At 41.4% G+C, this 13,182-nt stretch overlaps 1 protein-coding gene across 6 annotated transcripts in view; it reads left to right on the forward strand.

Annotated features, from left to right (window-relative positions):
* The window catches only part of PRDM10 (PR/SET domain 10), a 75,235-nt gene that overhangs the window by 7,559 nt on the left and 54,494 nt on the right, over positions 1 to 13,182 (forward strand). For 4 of the 6 annotated variants that reach the window (XM_084611894.1, XM_084611892.1, XM_084611893.1 and 1 more), the window contains exons 2-3: positions 9,087 to 9,276; positions 11,659 to 11,823. In XM_084611894.1, the coding sequence (XP_084468020.1) occupies positions 9,184 to 9,276; positions 11,659 to 11,823 (258 nt within the window). In that variant the 5' untranslated portion in view covers positions 9,087 to 9,183. The remainder of the gene's footprint in view (positions 1 to 9,086; positions 9,277 to 11,658; positions 11,824 to 13,182) is intronic. The other 2 variants (XM_084611897.1, XM_084611896.1) reach the window with 2 other exon arrangements.

The raw sequence follows: 13,182 nt of genomic DNA on the forward strand, positions 1-13,182 counted from the left end.
GTTCAGACTGGAGTAATAGAAGTTGTTCTAAGGAAAGAGAGGTACCAGGAAGTCAACTCTTCCTTCTTGGTTTTCAAACAGTTTGATGGAGTTGGGAATTCTGGATTTATATCTTTCTCCAGAATTTCTGAGTCATCCCCAGTTCAATATTACTGTTCCCCAATCAATAATCTGCTTAGTTTACTGGACTGAGAAGCACAGGGTCAAAGCAGTTCATCCTAAATCGAATTGACCAGATCCACATCAATGGATACCAGTCTTTTCAGCTGGGGAGGCCATTCAAACAATCAGTTAATGCAGGGGCCAACTCTTGCAGCATCAGCTTTCCAGAACTAAGGTATGTCATTAGCTCTCATAAGGTAAAATTATCAGCATGTCTTCATTATAGCCAATACTATGACCATGGCCATTGCTTGCCAGCTGGGGGACACCAAACCTCATTCTTTGTACAAGAAAGTGATGTACTTTCTCAGGTATTCAGAGATAAATATAGCCTCTCTGAAAGTCTTTGATACTGAAAGGAAACTCTTTGCCACTGTCTTCTAGCTCAGTCGGAAGTGAGCGGATTCATCATTATGGAGTTTTCAAACCTTCCTTCTCAAAAAGTTAGGAAACCCCAGTAATAGTATCAAGCAGGGAAAACCAGTGCTTTGGCTAGACCCATAGTTCATGTATTTTCTGAGGCTGCCAGCAAGAATGCAAGCTGCAGTTTTGGTGATATGGATACTTGTCCACCGGAACTTGAACTGAGAATCCCATTAAAGCCAATAGCAAAACTCCCATTGACTTTGGTGGGGCTGGATTTCACCTCCCATCCGCAACTCACTTCACAATGATCTGATGATACAGGGGCTGATGTAGACTTCTGATTCAATGAGTACTGGAGGGTGGGGAACTGGGGGGGGAGGGGTAAGAGAGGGCCCAGGCCTTTGGGGTTGCTGTCTTCCCTGTGGAGATGGGGGGCTCTGCCCTGCGTGCAGCTGGGGGTCTGCTTCCAGTTCTATCTTTCCCTGAGCTCCAGACCCACTGCTGATGGGAGCGGTATCCCCGAATCTGCGCCTACCGCTGAGCTCTTGCCCTGGCAGGTTGACTTGAGCCCAGCATGATGATGCCAGTGGTGGTGATAGTGGGATCTGGGACAAGCAAGTTGCTCCCTACACTACCTATGGCAGGTGCCAGACCTGATTGGTGCTGAAACTGCATACGCCAGTTTGCAACTCCGTTCACTCAAATTTGGCCTGGTTGTCCCTCCATCAGACCAGGACAAACAGACCCTTCGTTGGAGGGGTGGCCAGGCTGAATTTGAGTGAATGGCATTGCAACCTGGCACAAGGGGTCACAGTGCCACTCTGTCAAATTTGGCCTGGCAGCGCCTGCATCGTGATGGGGGGACAGCTAGGCCAAGCTTGAGATGGGGGTCCTGTGAAAATGCACTGAGTGCATATTGGTTGGTCTGGGCCTGATTTCTGTGAGTGCAGTTGCACCCGTGGACCTCGACTAGAGCTGCCCTGGGGTGCTAATAAGTTAGTCGCTACTGTTGTAAACTGGATTCAAACTGGTGGTCTAGAAATGAAGAGCACGGTTCTCTTCTGTCCGCATCTGAAGCCTTCCAAGTGTTTAAAAAGGTTTGTGTGTGTGTTTGTTTTTTCATTATTAATTTGGTTAAAGACATTTTGTGTTATGGAAGATATTTACCAAATAGAAACATCAATTTTCGTATAAATGACAGACATTGCTGCTGGAATTCACTCTGAGGTGAGGTTACACTGGTGCCATGAGTACAAAAGTAGAGGGTATTTATTATTCTGTATTTGTTATAAAGGTGCCACTGTCCCTGTGCAAATGACTTTTTTAGCTGAACGGTTATTTTCTGCAAGTAAAAGGTTAGACCCCTGTTATTCAGAGAATAAATTGAGACAAATTAAGAATTTTATTTTTGTAAAATTTAGTAACCAGTATACGAAACAGCTCCTGGCCCTGACACTGCAGTAACAGAAATACCAAGTGACAGATTATTTGTCATTCTCTAATTCAAAATCCATCATATCAGTAAATGGTTGAGCAGCTTTATTTTCTAGTGAACATTTCTCAGACTAAGGGCATGACTGAATCAATGTAAGTGCAGCTGCTTGTGCATAGTGCTTCCTCCAGAGCTGCATGCTGTAAATGTGAGAGCTAAATACAAATTGGTTAGGGGAGGGGGCAGAACAGGGAGGAGGTGGGGACAGCCATAGAAGGTGAGGGGAGGAGGAAGGAGGAGGGAATTGCTCCTTCCCTTCCTTGTCCTTGCCCCTGCTGAGTCCAGTTACCCCTAGTTTCTTTTTCCCATGTAATTGGTGAGTTTTAACCACCCTGTGGTGTGGGTCAAGCCCCTTCACTTGAGAATTCCTGAATTAAGCTCATTATTTTGTACCTTTCCAGTTTTCCAAGTTGCTGCTGAGGTGCACACCTGCATTTTGTCTTGCCCCAATCTTCCCTCCAATTTTGGGGAATCTCAATGGAATAATATATTATTTTGTGTATGATTGTTTCAAAGAATTTGAAGAATTAATAATAGCGTTGCAGTTAGGGACAATATATGACAAGGGGAAGAAGTGAGACATGAGAAGGTATCAAAGGAATAAAGGCAGGTTTACACATGGGCTTGGAAAGAGATGGAGAATTGTAGAGGCAAGAGACTGGAGCAACACTGAAATTTTGGAAAGGTCAAAGAGGAAGCAAGTGCTGGAAGAGAAGAGGGACAGAGTCTGTGAGGTTTGCAGGACTCCCCAGAGGATTTTAACAAAAGTAGGGCAATTTTAAACTGTATCCTGAAATGAATGAGGAGCTAGTAGGATCGTCTGAGGAGTTTGCTGATGGGGTTGCACTTTATAGATTTGAGAAGACAGACAGCTGCATTCTACATGTGCTGGCATCTGGAGGGCGGGACCTAATAAAGGGAAATGTGTGGGTTTCACCTCACACCATATCCTGCTGTGTTGTTTATGCTGCATTCTATTGGTATCCTGTTTCTTTCACACTCAGGGATGATGATATGATGTATTTCTACCCATTAGCATTGCAGCCCTTGTGTCATCACCTGATTCCATACTGAGTGAGGCATGGCTTCTATTTTGAGGAGGAAAATGCTCTCTTCAGGGGTGCTGTAAATGGTTTAGCATATTGCACATTGGCATACTGCTTAACATGCTGCTTATGCTCTATATAGGTCTCAGGGATGCTATAGAAATGCAAGTAATTGAGTTACATCAGGTTCACACTGCACCTGCATGCATCCCTTCTGACGCAGCAAAATCCCCCATTGGCATATTTGCACGGATATTCCTGTATTCCTAAGATGTCAAACTTCTACACGTGGTGTGGAAAAGCCCCCAAAATATTTGGAAAGAGAAATGTATACATGTAGAGAATGATCCATAGACAGGTAGCATGGATAGAAGAGAGTATTCCCTCATTATGCCAGAAGTTTGGGTATCCCAGGCAAAGGACAAGGCCCATGCAAGTCACCTTCTAAAATATGCAGAAGCCCAAGAAAAGATCTTTCATCTATAATTTAACGGAGGCACCAGTAAGAATGATGGACTAGCACAGATTCGACAAACTTTCCGTATAATTAAAATTAATTGCAATCTTGTGCATAGGGCTATATTTGAAGAAACTAGGTTGTAATTAAGCTAAATATTAATGAGAATTGTGTCTTGTTTTTATGGTTTTATAGCAGGGGTGGTCAAACTTATTGGCCCTCTGAGCCACATATGACAATCTTCAGAAGTTTGAGAGCCAGGGCACACCTGCCTGGAGCCGGGGGTTGGAGCTTTAGCCCCGCTATTGCTGAAGCCCTGAGCCTTGGCAGGAGTGCCCCTCAGGGCTGAAGCCCCAAGACCCCCCTCCTCGCTGGGCAGAAGCCCCTACCACACCATGCTGCTGCAAGGCAGAGGTCCTGAGCTTCCCCCACCCAAGTCTGGTAGGTGGAGAATGGTGGGGTGGGTGGGTGGGGGTGGGATTGGATGGGACTGGGGTGCTCAGCGTGACACACTTTAATGGTAAAAGAGCCTCATGTGGCCCGCGAGCCACAGTTTGGCCACTCCTGTTATATAGGCTACAGACAGTAAAGTAAACAGTTCATGTAACCCTTAAGTTGGGCCACTGTGAAGTCACTGTCAACTCACTCAATTACCACCCTTTCTCAACAGCTAATCTAAACGCAACATTTCTGTTGGGTGTAATGAGTCAGGGGGAGACTGGACACATGTCAAGAATTTTCCTTGGTAGATGACTTGACCCAACTGTCACTGCCTTTTAAAAGTTCCATAGCCACATGCCAGCTTGGGTATCTGTTACTCCACTGTGCACTGAGCCAGTACTGCTGGGAGAACTGAGAAAAGATCATAGGGGAGCCCTGAAGTGCAGAGACGTTAGCACTTATTCCTTATAGGTCAGAAAGCTGGAGTGGATCTTGAGGATGCATTTGGAGGGAAGAATAGCAACCTCCCAGATTAATTCAAGGAGGATCACCTATGCATAAGGTTCAGCAAGGAAACTTCTTCCAGCCTGTCCCCTTAGCATCCTTCTATGAGCTCAGTTTTAAAACTTATTCAGGTCTGGTCTGCACCTCAAACTTAAGTTGACCAAGGTACATTGCTCAGGGCTGTGAAAACTTGCATGCCCATGCAATTGCAATCTATAGTTAGGTTGACCTAACTCCCAGTGTAGACACAGCTAGGCTGACAGAAGGATTCTTCTGTTTACCTAGCTACCACCTCTCAGAAAGGTAGGTTACCTATATCAGTAGGAAAACCCCTTTTGTTGATGTAGGAAGTGTCTACACCATGGCGCTATAATGGCAAAGCTACAGCGCCATAGCTGTGCTGCTGTAATGTAGACACCCTCAGGTATTTACATTTCCTGGCATTCTCGCCTTCAATGTCTCAGGGTGGAAAGTGACTTCTAACTAAACCATTTTCAAACTTTCTGAAGTCGTGGACTCTTTTTCAAAGGCCTTGTCTCCACTGGAAGTCTTTTGCTCCAATTTAGCAGCACTGGCGCAAATGCACTGCAATGATTACAAAGAGACTTGCAAATTCCCTTGTGCCTTGTTCCAGGGAAAGGTGTTTTGCTGTATATTCTGATTATTAAAATGGAAGGATGAAAAGACGAATGAAGAACCAATTTTTGATAGCCATGTATTGCAGCTATATAGCCATTCAAATCGAACAATAACTTACCAGATTTCTTTTTACACTAATTGAATCAAAGGCATGAACAAGTTCTGCAGCTTCTCAAAAGAAGGTGGTTTTCAGAACCAACGTGGTCTAGTAGTTACAACAAGTGACTGGGATCGAGTATTCCTGGGTTCTATATGTGGCTTTGGACAAATCACTTAACTTCTCTGCCTCAGTTCAGCTATGGTGTAAGCAAAATTTCCTCATCTGTAAGCAGTGAAATCTTCACTGTTCTCTGAACAGAATCTAAATACATCAGGCCAGATCTTCAGCCACTGTATAACAGCATAGCTCCATTGGACTGGAGCTATAATGGAACTATGCCAGGCGATAGAAGCTGAATCTTTGACCCACTGAATGTAGACCAAACTTCCTCTCTTCCTGAGATTTGGTTTTATCAGTAACTCAGAGCCACAGCAAACATTTAAACTACACCCTATGCTTTCTCCCTAAGCTTGGTTGTTCCTGGTGTTTTCCTGCTGTGATTATATTGTAAAGTTCAGTTTGGGGCCAAAGAGTCATCCCAGCCTCCCTTATATTCAACATAGAAGAGTTATTCCTACCACCGTGAGCCAGCAGGAATGAATCAGCATCTGCCTTCAAGATTTCAACACCTGTTTAAAGGGGGAGTCAGTCAAAAAACTCTGCCACCCTGTTATACCATCTGTTAATTGGTTATATACATGCCTTCCACTTAATTCAATGCTTGGTTTACTTGATCAGATTCTTAGTAACCAAATCTCTCTCTCTTTCTCTCGTGTGTGTGTGTAAATAGAATAAATAAACCAAACAATAAAACTTCAGCATTTATTTTGATCCATTTTGATTGTTTTAGGCAGGTAGTTATTTGGATAATTGATTAAAATACTGGGTATGCAATTAATTAATACCGATGGCCAAAAACTTAGAATAAATTGATAGAAAAGGAACGCAAGAAAGATTGTTACGATATTAAGATAAATTCAGCTAAACGCTGTCTTGTTCAGACTTTGTTATTAATATTATGAACACTATCATGCGCTACACAATCCATTATATACACCCTGGTGATCATAGGGCTAACAAAATCACTGAATTATTTCAGTTAAAGGAAGGATTTGATAAGAATAAGAAGAAAGTCTTATAATACTTACCTACATTACAAAGCACTTTGAGGTGTTTGGATGAAAGATGCTATAGAAGGTCAAAATACTATGTATTATTATTTATTATAGTAAACTCTTTCTTTAACACCTTATAATGTAGCCTCTTGGACAGCAGTGTTAGATGATTCTCAGCACTGACCATTGTTCAATGCAGCTAATAGTGTTTTTTTCTTACTAGTAAGATCCCTGACTAAAGCGTCACTCATTGATTTGACATTGCATTTTTTCTTACCTCTTCATCTCTTTGCCCAGATTTTAGGGTTATATTTTAGGATATATATACCATCACTCATGAATGTAACATTTCTGTTTTCTTTTCCCCAGAGTCTAACAGCATGAGTGTTTATGAAGTCACATGACATATCCTACTTTCTTCCGTCACCCCTTGGGTTGAGCAAAACATGCATGCGATGTGTTTCTTAGCATGAGGGAGTCAGTGGGAGGTTGTTACCAGTGATGATAGCATGACATACTGTCTAATAAAGCACAAAAGCCTCTTTCCTCCGTTTGTTGTTTTTCAGTGTGGCGATGGTGTTAATTTTTCCATCACTCCACGGAGTGACGTTATAGTAAAGCTTTCCTGAATTATTGCTTTGTGCATTGCAGGGAAGGCCTGTGTAGGATGTATGTGCTCAGGTCCTGCAAGGCTCCTTCATTGTTTGCGAGATTAACAGAAGGCAGAAAATGCCTTCTTTTTTCCCTTTTCTTTTTCTAGCTTGTCAGTGACAAACCGAATGTCAGAATTTATGGGAATAAATTATGACTATAATAATTTGCCTTTAAAATGTAAATCAAGGATAGCATCAGTGAGGGACTGTCAAGGTTCCTTCTCCACTCTGAACTCTAGGGTACAGATGTGGGGACCTGCATGAAAGACCCCCTAAGCTTATTCTTACCAGCTTAGGTTAAAAACTTCCCCAAGGTACAAACTTTGCCTTGTCCTTGAACTGTATGCTGCCACCACAAAGCGTTTTAAACAAAGAACAGGGAAAGAGCCCACTTGGAGATGTCTTCCCCCAGAATATCCCCCCCAAGCCCTACACCGCCTTTCCTGGGGAAGGCTTGTTAAGAATCCTCACCAATTTGTACAGGTGAACACAGACCCAAGCCCTTGGATCTTAAGAACAATGAAAAAATCGGGTTCTTAAAAGAAGAATTTTAATTAAAGAAAAGGTAAAAGAATCACCTCTGTAAAATCAGGGTGGTAAATACAGGGTAATCAGATTCAAAACATAGAGAATCCCTCTAGGCAAAACCTTAAGTTACAAAAAGACACAAAAACAGGAATATACATTCCATCCAGCACAGCTTATTTTACCAGCCATTAAACAAGAGGAAATCTAACGCATTTCTAGCTAGATTACTTACTAACTTAACAGGAGTCGTAAGTCTGCATTCCTGATCTGTTCCCGCAAAAGCATCACACAGACAGACCAACCCTTTATTCCCCCCCACACACCTCCAGATTTCAAAGTATCTTGTCCTCTCATTGGTCATTTTGAGTTAGGTGCCAGCTAAGTTACCTTAGCTTCTTAACCCTTTACTGTTGAAAGGATTTTGCCTCTGGCCAGGAGGGATTTTATAGCACTGTATACAGAAAGGTGGTTACCCTTCCCTTTATATTTATGACAGGGACCTTCTGCTTTCTTCCTGTTGCACAGGCAGGTGCTGGCATCAGATCAGCCCAACTAGACAGCCAGTATAAAATAAAGTTAATTGGACTTACTGAAAAATCAGATGGGCTCAGCCTCATGCTAATTCCTCAGTCTATGATTTAATATGACATTGGAGATGAAGGACTGGGAAGGTGCTGAAGGACTGACTAACCCAATCAGCAGAGCTGTAAATTACACTTCTGAGATTCCCGATGGCAGCTTGAGAGGCTCTGATAAAATCGCAAGGGGTGAATAAAACCTAGCATGGAAGCAATTTGTCAGGATTTCCAGGCTTACATCGATTAGAATTTAAGCTTCATTGTTCTTCTCTTTCTCTGTTTAAAAAAATGTCTAGTTTAATAGTATGTGAAATGCCAGCTGGGATTGCAGACCTGTGCATGTGGAGAGTTGCCTCTAAACTCAGGATCAGTTGCACTAAAAATTAAACAAATACATTGAGAAAACAGTGGCTGCCTCTGAACATAATGATTATTTTTGTGAAAGACTGAGGTTCAATTCCCAGCACTGTCTCTTGATCCGTAGGCCATTAGAGGCTGCAAAAGTTGTAGACGGAACACCTTGTTGCCAGGAAGAAACAAACCCCTTCTGACCAGTGCAGGAGCAGTAGTGATGGGATTCAAAGGGAATCTAGTCTAACCCTAAGCTGATGGATGGTCTCTGTAATGTGATGACTTTGAGGGAAGGGAAATGGATCTTTTTTAAACTCCTCTCTCTGCTCTGCAATGATTATCACATTCAGTGCTGCAGGATGGGAGGGTTGCTCCATGAGTATCTGTTTCTCCCAGGCCTCCTCAGAAGCTCTGCTGTTTGCAGTTGTTGGCCTGTTTCCTCATCTACTGTAGATAGAAAATACTGTATAGCAGGATTTGGGAAAGAGAACTGAGAAAAAATATGTTCATAAAATTAAGACTTCTTCTGCCATAGAAGCACATCCCTGCATGTGGTAGATAGTAACACCTTTCAGCTGCCTTTCTGTTACAATTGAAATTGATTGCAATGTACTCGGCTGTTTAATATCTTGGGTCTCTTTTCTCTCGTTATAGCCATGTTACAGAAGATCATCTTGTCTTGTGTGAGTAGAGACATAGCGAACAGATGAATCTATTCAGCCAAACACTGCTCCTGTAATTAGCTATCACCATGGAGCACCACAGCAGGGACGAGATGGACTCAAAAGAGGAAAGTCCACAGGTGTGGTCTGAATCTACTGAGCAGGAACAGAATACTGCTCAGGTGACTAGTGGCTCCTAGAAATTTCTCTAATTATTTCTTAGAGTGAGGGATTGAGTTGGGCTTGCTTGCAGCAGGTCAACAAGCTCGTACTTTTTTTCCAGAGCCTGCCATCTTGTGCTCCAGAAGCTAAGCTTGAAAAGAAATCGAAGCCTAGCCCCTATGTTTCCAAAGTAAAGCTTTAGCAATTGAACTGAGTGTAAGCCAATGCTGTGAAGTGTGTCTGAGTTTGCAGACAGCCTGAAACAATAGCTCTGAGAGATATTAACTATCGCTATTCATTTTGAGGGGTGTGATCTCTGGAGCCTATCAATGGTCATTTAAATGTCAACATTGTTCACAATTTCACTGCTAGTATAAGCACTCAGGGCGGGGGGACAACAATCCATAAGAAGCTTTGCACAATCTGCTGGTACAGGCATCAGAAGTGGACATAGCTGGGCTTGGAAGCATGGGTGGAAGCTTGGGAAAGAACCACAGTTTCTTCCTTTCTAATTGGACCTCTGGTTAAAGTTTTGTGGTAGTGTAGGAGGGAGTGATGCCAGAAGGAAATATGTAGTTTCCAGTGACTGCTACAGCCAAATCCTTCTTTTATGTGTAAGGATTCATCAAATTAGTCCAACTGATGTCAGTAGGATTAGTCACATGACTAAGACAAGACCATAATACATACGTAGTAGATTCCTACTGCCATTTTTTCATTGTAAGCATAACAGAAAGTCACATCACACATCCTCTTTTCTTTAATTTTCTAGCACCAATGTGGATCAGTTCAAAGCATCACTGTCAAGAGTAATATCGTATATACAGATTTTTTTTTAAACCATGGTTATTATTGGGCCTTAGATTTATGAAAAATCTCATTTACTTTACATTGCTTCTCTTTCACTCTTTGCATTTCACTCAGTTTGGACAGCAAAACTGAGATTGATTAGTTTCACATTAGTTTCAAATCAGTTTCATGTTTACTTCTCAAATATTAGTAAGATACCATTTCTCAGAGTCTCAGCAGTGCAGAGGAATGATTTAAAATATACATTAAAAACAATTATTCAATTTTTGTTGAGCCGAATTTGCACAGGATTGTGAGTAAGGCCTTGGAATCCTGGCTGTCCCAATAACTTGCTCTCTGGACTTTGCAAGAAACTGCATTTCTCTGTACCTCAGCTCCTCCAGCTGTAAAATAGAAATAACAATACTTACTACCTCTGGCTATTGCACAGGGGTGTTGTGAGGGTTCATTAGTATTTTCACAGCATCCTGGAAATGAAAGGCACTGTATGCATACCATGTATTAGTCTCATCATTGTTATTAGTTTTGAAATGGCATTTTATTTTACAAGATCTACAGTAGTGCCTAAACTAAGATGCTTATGTTTTTTCTTAGAAAAATATCCCAAAAGATCAAGCAAAATCAATTATTTTATAACAAGTTTTAATAAAATAAGATTAATTTTATTTCAAACTCTGTGAAAGTGCAGTACCTGCGTATACTTTGGCTAAGATACTTTGGAAATGGAGATCTAAAGTTAGGTTCCTCACTCCATATTCAGGTGTCTAAATAAATGGCCCAGTTTTCAAAAATGCTGAGCACTTCAGCTCAAAGTTGTCAAGAAGAGAACACTTGCCTACTGGCAACAAGATTGAGAACAACTCATTTCAGACAGGCCACCGTGGACAACAATTTCCAGTCACTACCTGGGTAGATATGAACTGCTGGCCTGGAGGTGCAGTCTCTATATCCCATTAGCAGCTTTAGGAGCATCAAATAGTTTTTGCGATTATATTTTTTTCCCATTCAAATAGCTTTATGAATGTACATCTTACAGGGAAACAGTCCCACATATCACATTCTAATATCACAGATATAGTAGTATCATTTGCAGCAGCATCAGTAAGTTAATGAACTATTTTAGCTGTTCAAATAAGAACTAAATAATTACCATCCAAATACAAAACTGAGTGAATGAAATAATATAAATCCACAAGATTGCATTAAAATAAATTAAAAAAGTATGTAAACAATTAACAAGGCTTGTCCTGTATCATATCTACTTCTTTTTGCAAAAATCAGAAGGGAGAAGAATGATCCAAGAACTAAGTGTTAGGGATGGCTGTGTATAAATATTTATGTCTCTAGTTAAAATGCAGAGTAAAAAGGAAAAGTTGTAGTGATTTTTATGTCCAGGTTTCTACCTCACTGGCATTTAGATTAGGCTTCTCAGTTCAAATTATACAATGATTTTTGTGTTATGTCCATAACAATTGGCTATGTGGAATGGACTCAGGAGGCCTTTACATGATGAATTTGGCTATTCTGAGTGTGTTTGTGGACACTTTCACAGAGACATTTATTTAAGGATATCATCTTCATTTCTTCTCCAGGTGCACTTTGTCCCTGAAGGTGGAACAGTGGCACAAATTGTGTACAGTGATGATCAGGACCGTCCCCCGCAGCAGGTGGTCTACACAGCAGATGGCACCTCTTACACCTCAGTGGACACCTCGGAGCACACGTTGGTTTACATCCATCCTGTGGAGGCTACGCAGGCACGTGTAGTTCCACATCCGTCCCCTTTCTGCCCCCTCTGGGCCTTACAGAGTAATAATTTAATTCAGGATTAAAGCCAGCTACCTGCAAAGTTATATGGTTTGTATTAATGGCCATCAGCTGTGCATAGCCACCTCTCTAACCATTGGTGAAGAGGGAGTATGTACTATTCATTCCAGTCAACTCTGCATATGTGGTAATCAAGGGATGTCGGGGCTATTAACCACAAAGTACTGGCTATTGCACTTCAGTTAGACTGGACTGTAATTAAATCAAAGGTGTTTTTAATCACTGGAGAAATTCTGCCTGCACTATATATATATAAAATGCTAAAAGCTGTAGGCTGTGAATACTTAGGAGAGGGAAGAGGTGCTGCTTAATCCATGCTTTTCTTGGAAACAGTCTCCTTATTTTGCACAGCACAGTTCTGGTAATTAATAATAATAGAGTCTGCACTTGCACAGCACTTCTTGTCATAGGATCTGAAAGCATTGGCTCTAACCCAATAATCCTTATTTAGGCAAAAGAATTGATTTCAGAGGCCTGATTTTTGTCCTGCATAATTATTAGATTAAATAAATATCTAATAACTGCTGTTCCTGATAGTATATAGTTTATGTGATATATATATGTATGTATCTAAATCTCCATGTGTATATATAATATATTTAAAGGGAGAGAGTCCTTGTCAAGAGCATTTAATCCCTTTGCTGATATGGCAGCATTCATATTAACATTGTAAAGGAACTGTATTTGGTATATGGGGCAACACCAGAGTTGCCTTTTGCCTCATTTTCCACCTATGTCATACAGCTCTGAGCTAGTATATACAGAGTTTCTCATACTATGGTGCATAGGCTGCCAGCAGTCTTCAAGTCCCATCCAGTTTGAGAACAAAGTAGTGAGGGACTGAGGTGTTGAGAGGAGATGGCTCACAAGTGGAAATTGCCTAGAAAGTTACTAATCATGGACCTCAAAAGGCCCTCAGACTTAGATGCTGTAGTTTGTAAATAGGACAGTAACTTAAATCTGAGCACAGTGCATTATAAAGCACGGATTGAGTTTTTACCGTATTGTGTTTATTCAACCTACAGCCAGACCCCTTCAAGCTGTGATATTTTTAAATCTCAGAAGCCAAGTAGAGTTGACCTTGGTCAGTACCTAGTTTTCCTAGGGTTTTCTCTTCCCAGATGCTGTGAAAAGCAGTGACTGTGGTTCACTGGGTGGCACTCCTTCTAGTTATCAAAACAATGCTGGAGGTGTCATTTCTCACATGAAACTAAAACCCAACTTCCTGACCACTTGTCGCCATTAAAGATTGTTTAAATATAGGAGCTATTTGATACATCTTCTCCCAC

This window comes from Lepidochelys olivacea, assembly GCF_965140295.1.
Source record: "Lepidochelys olivacea isolate rLepOli2 genome assembly, chromosome: 22".
Classification (NCBI taxonomy): domain Eukaryota; kingdom Metazoa; phylum Chordata; order Testudines; family Cheloniidae; genus Lepidochelys; species Lepidochelys olivacea.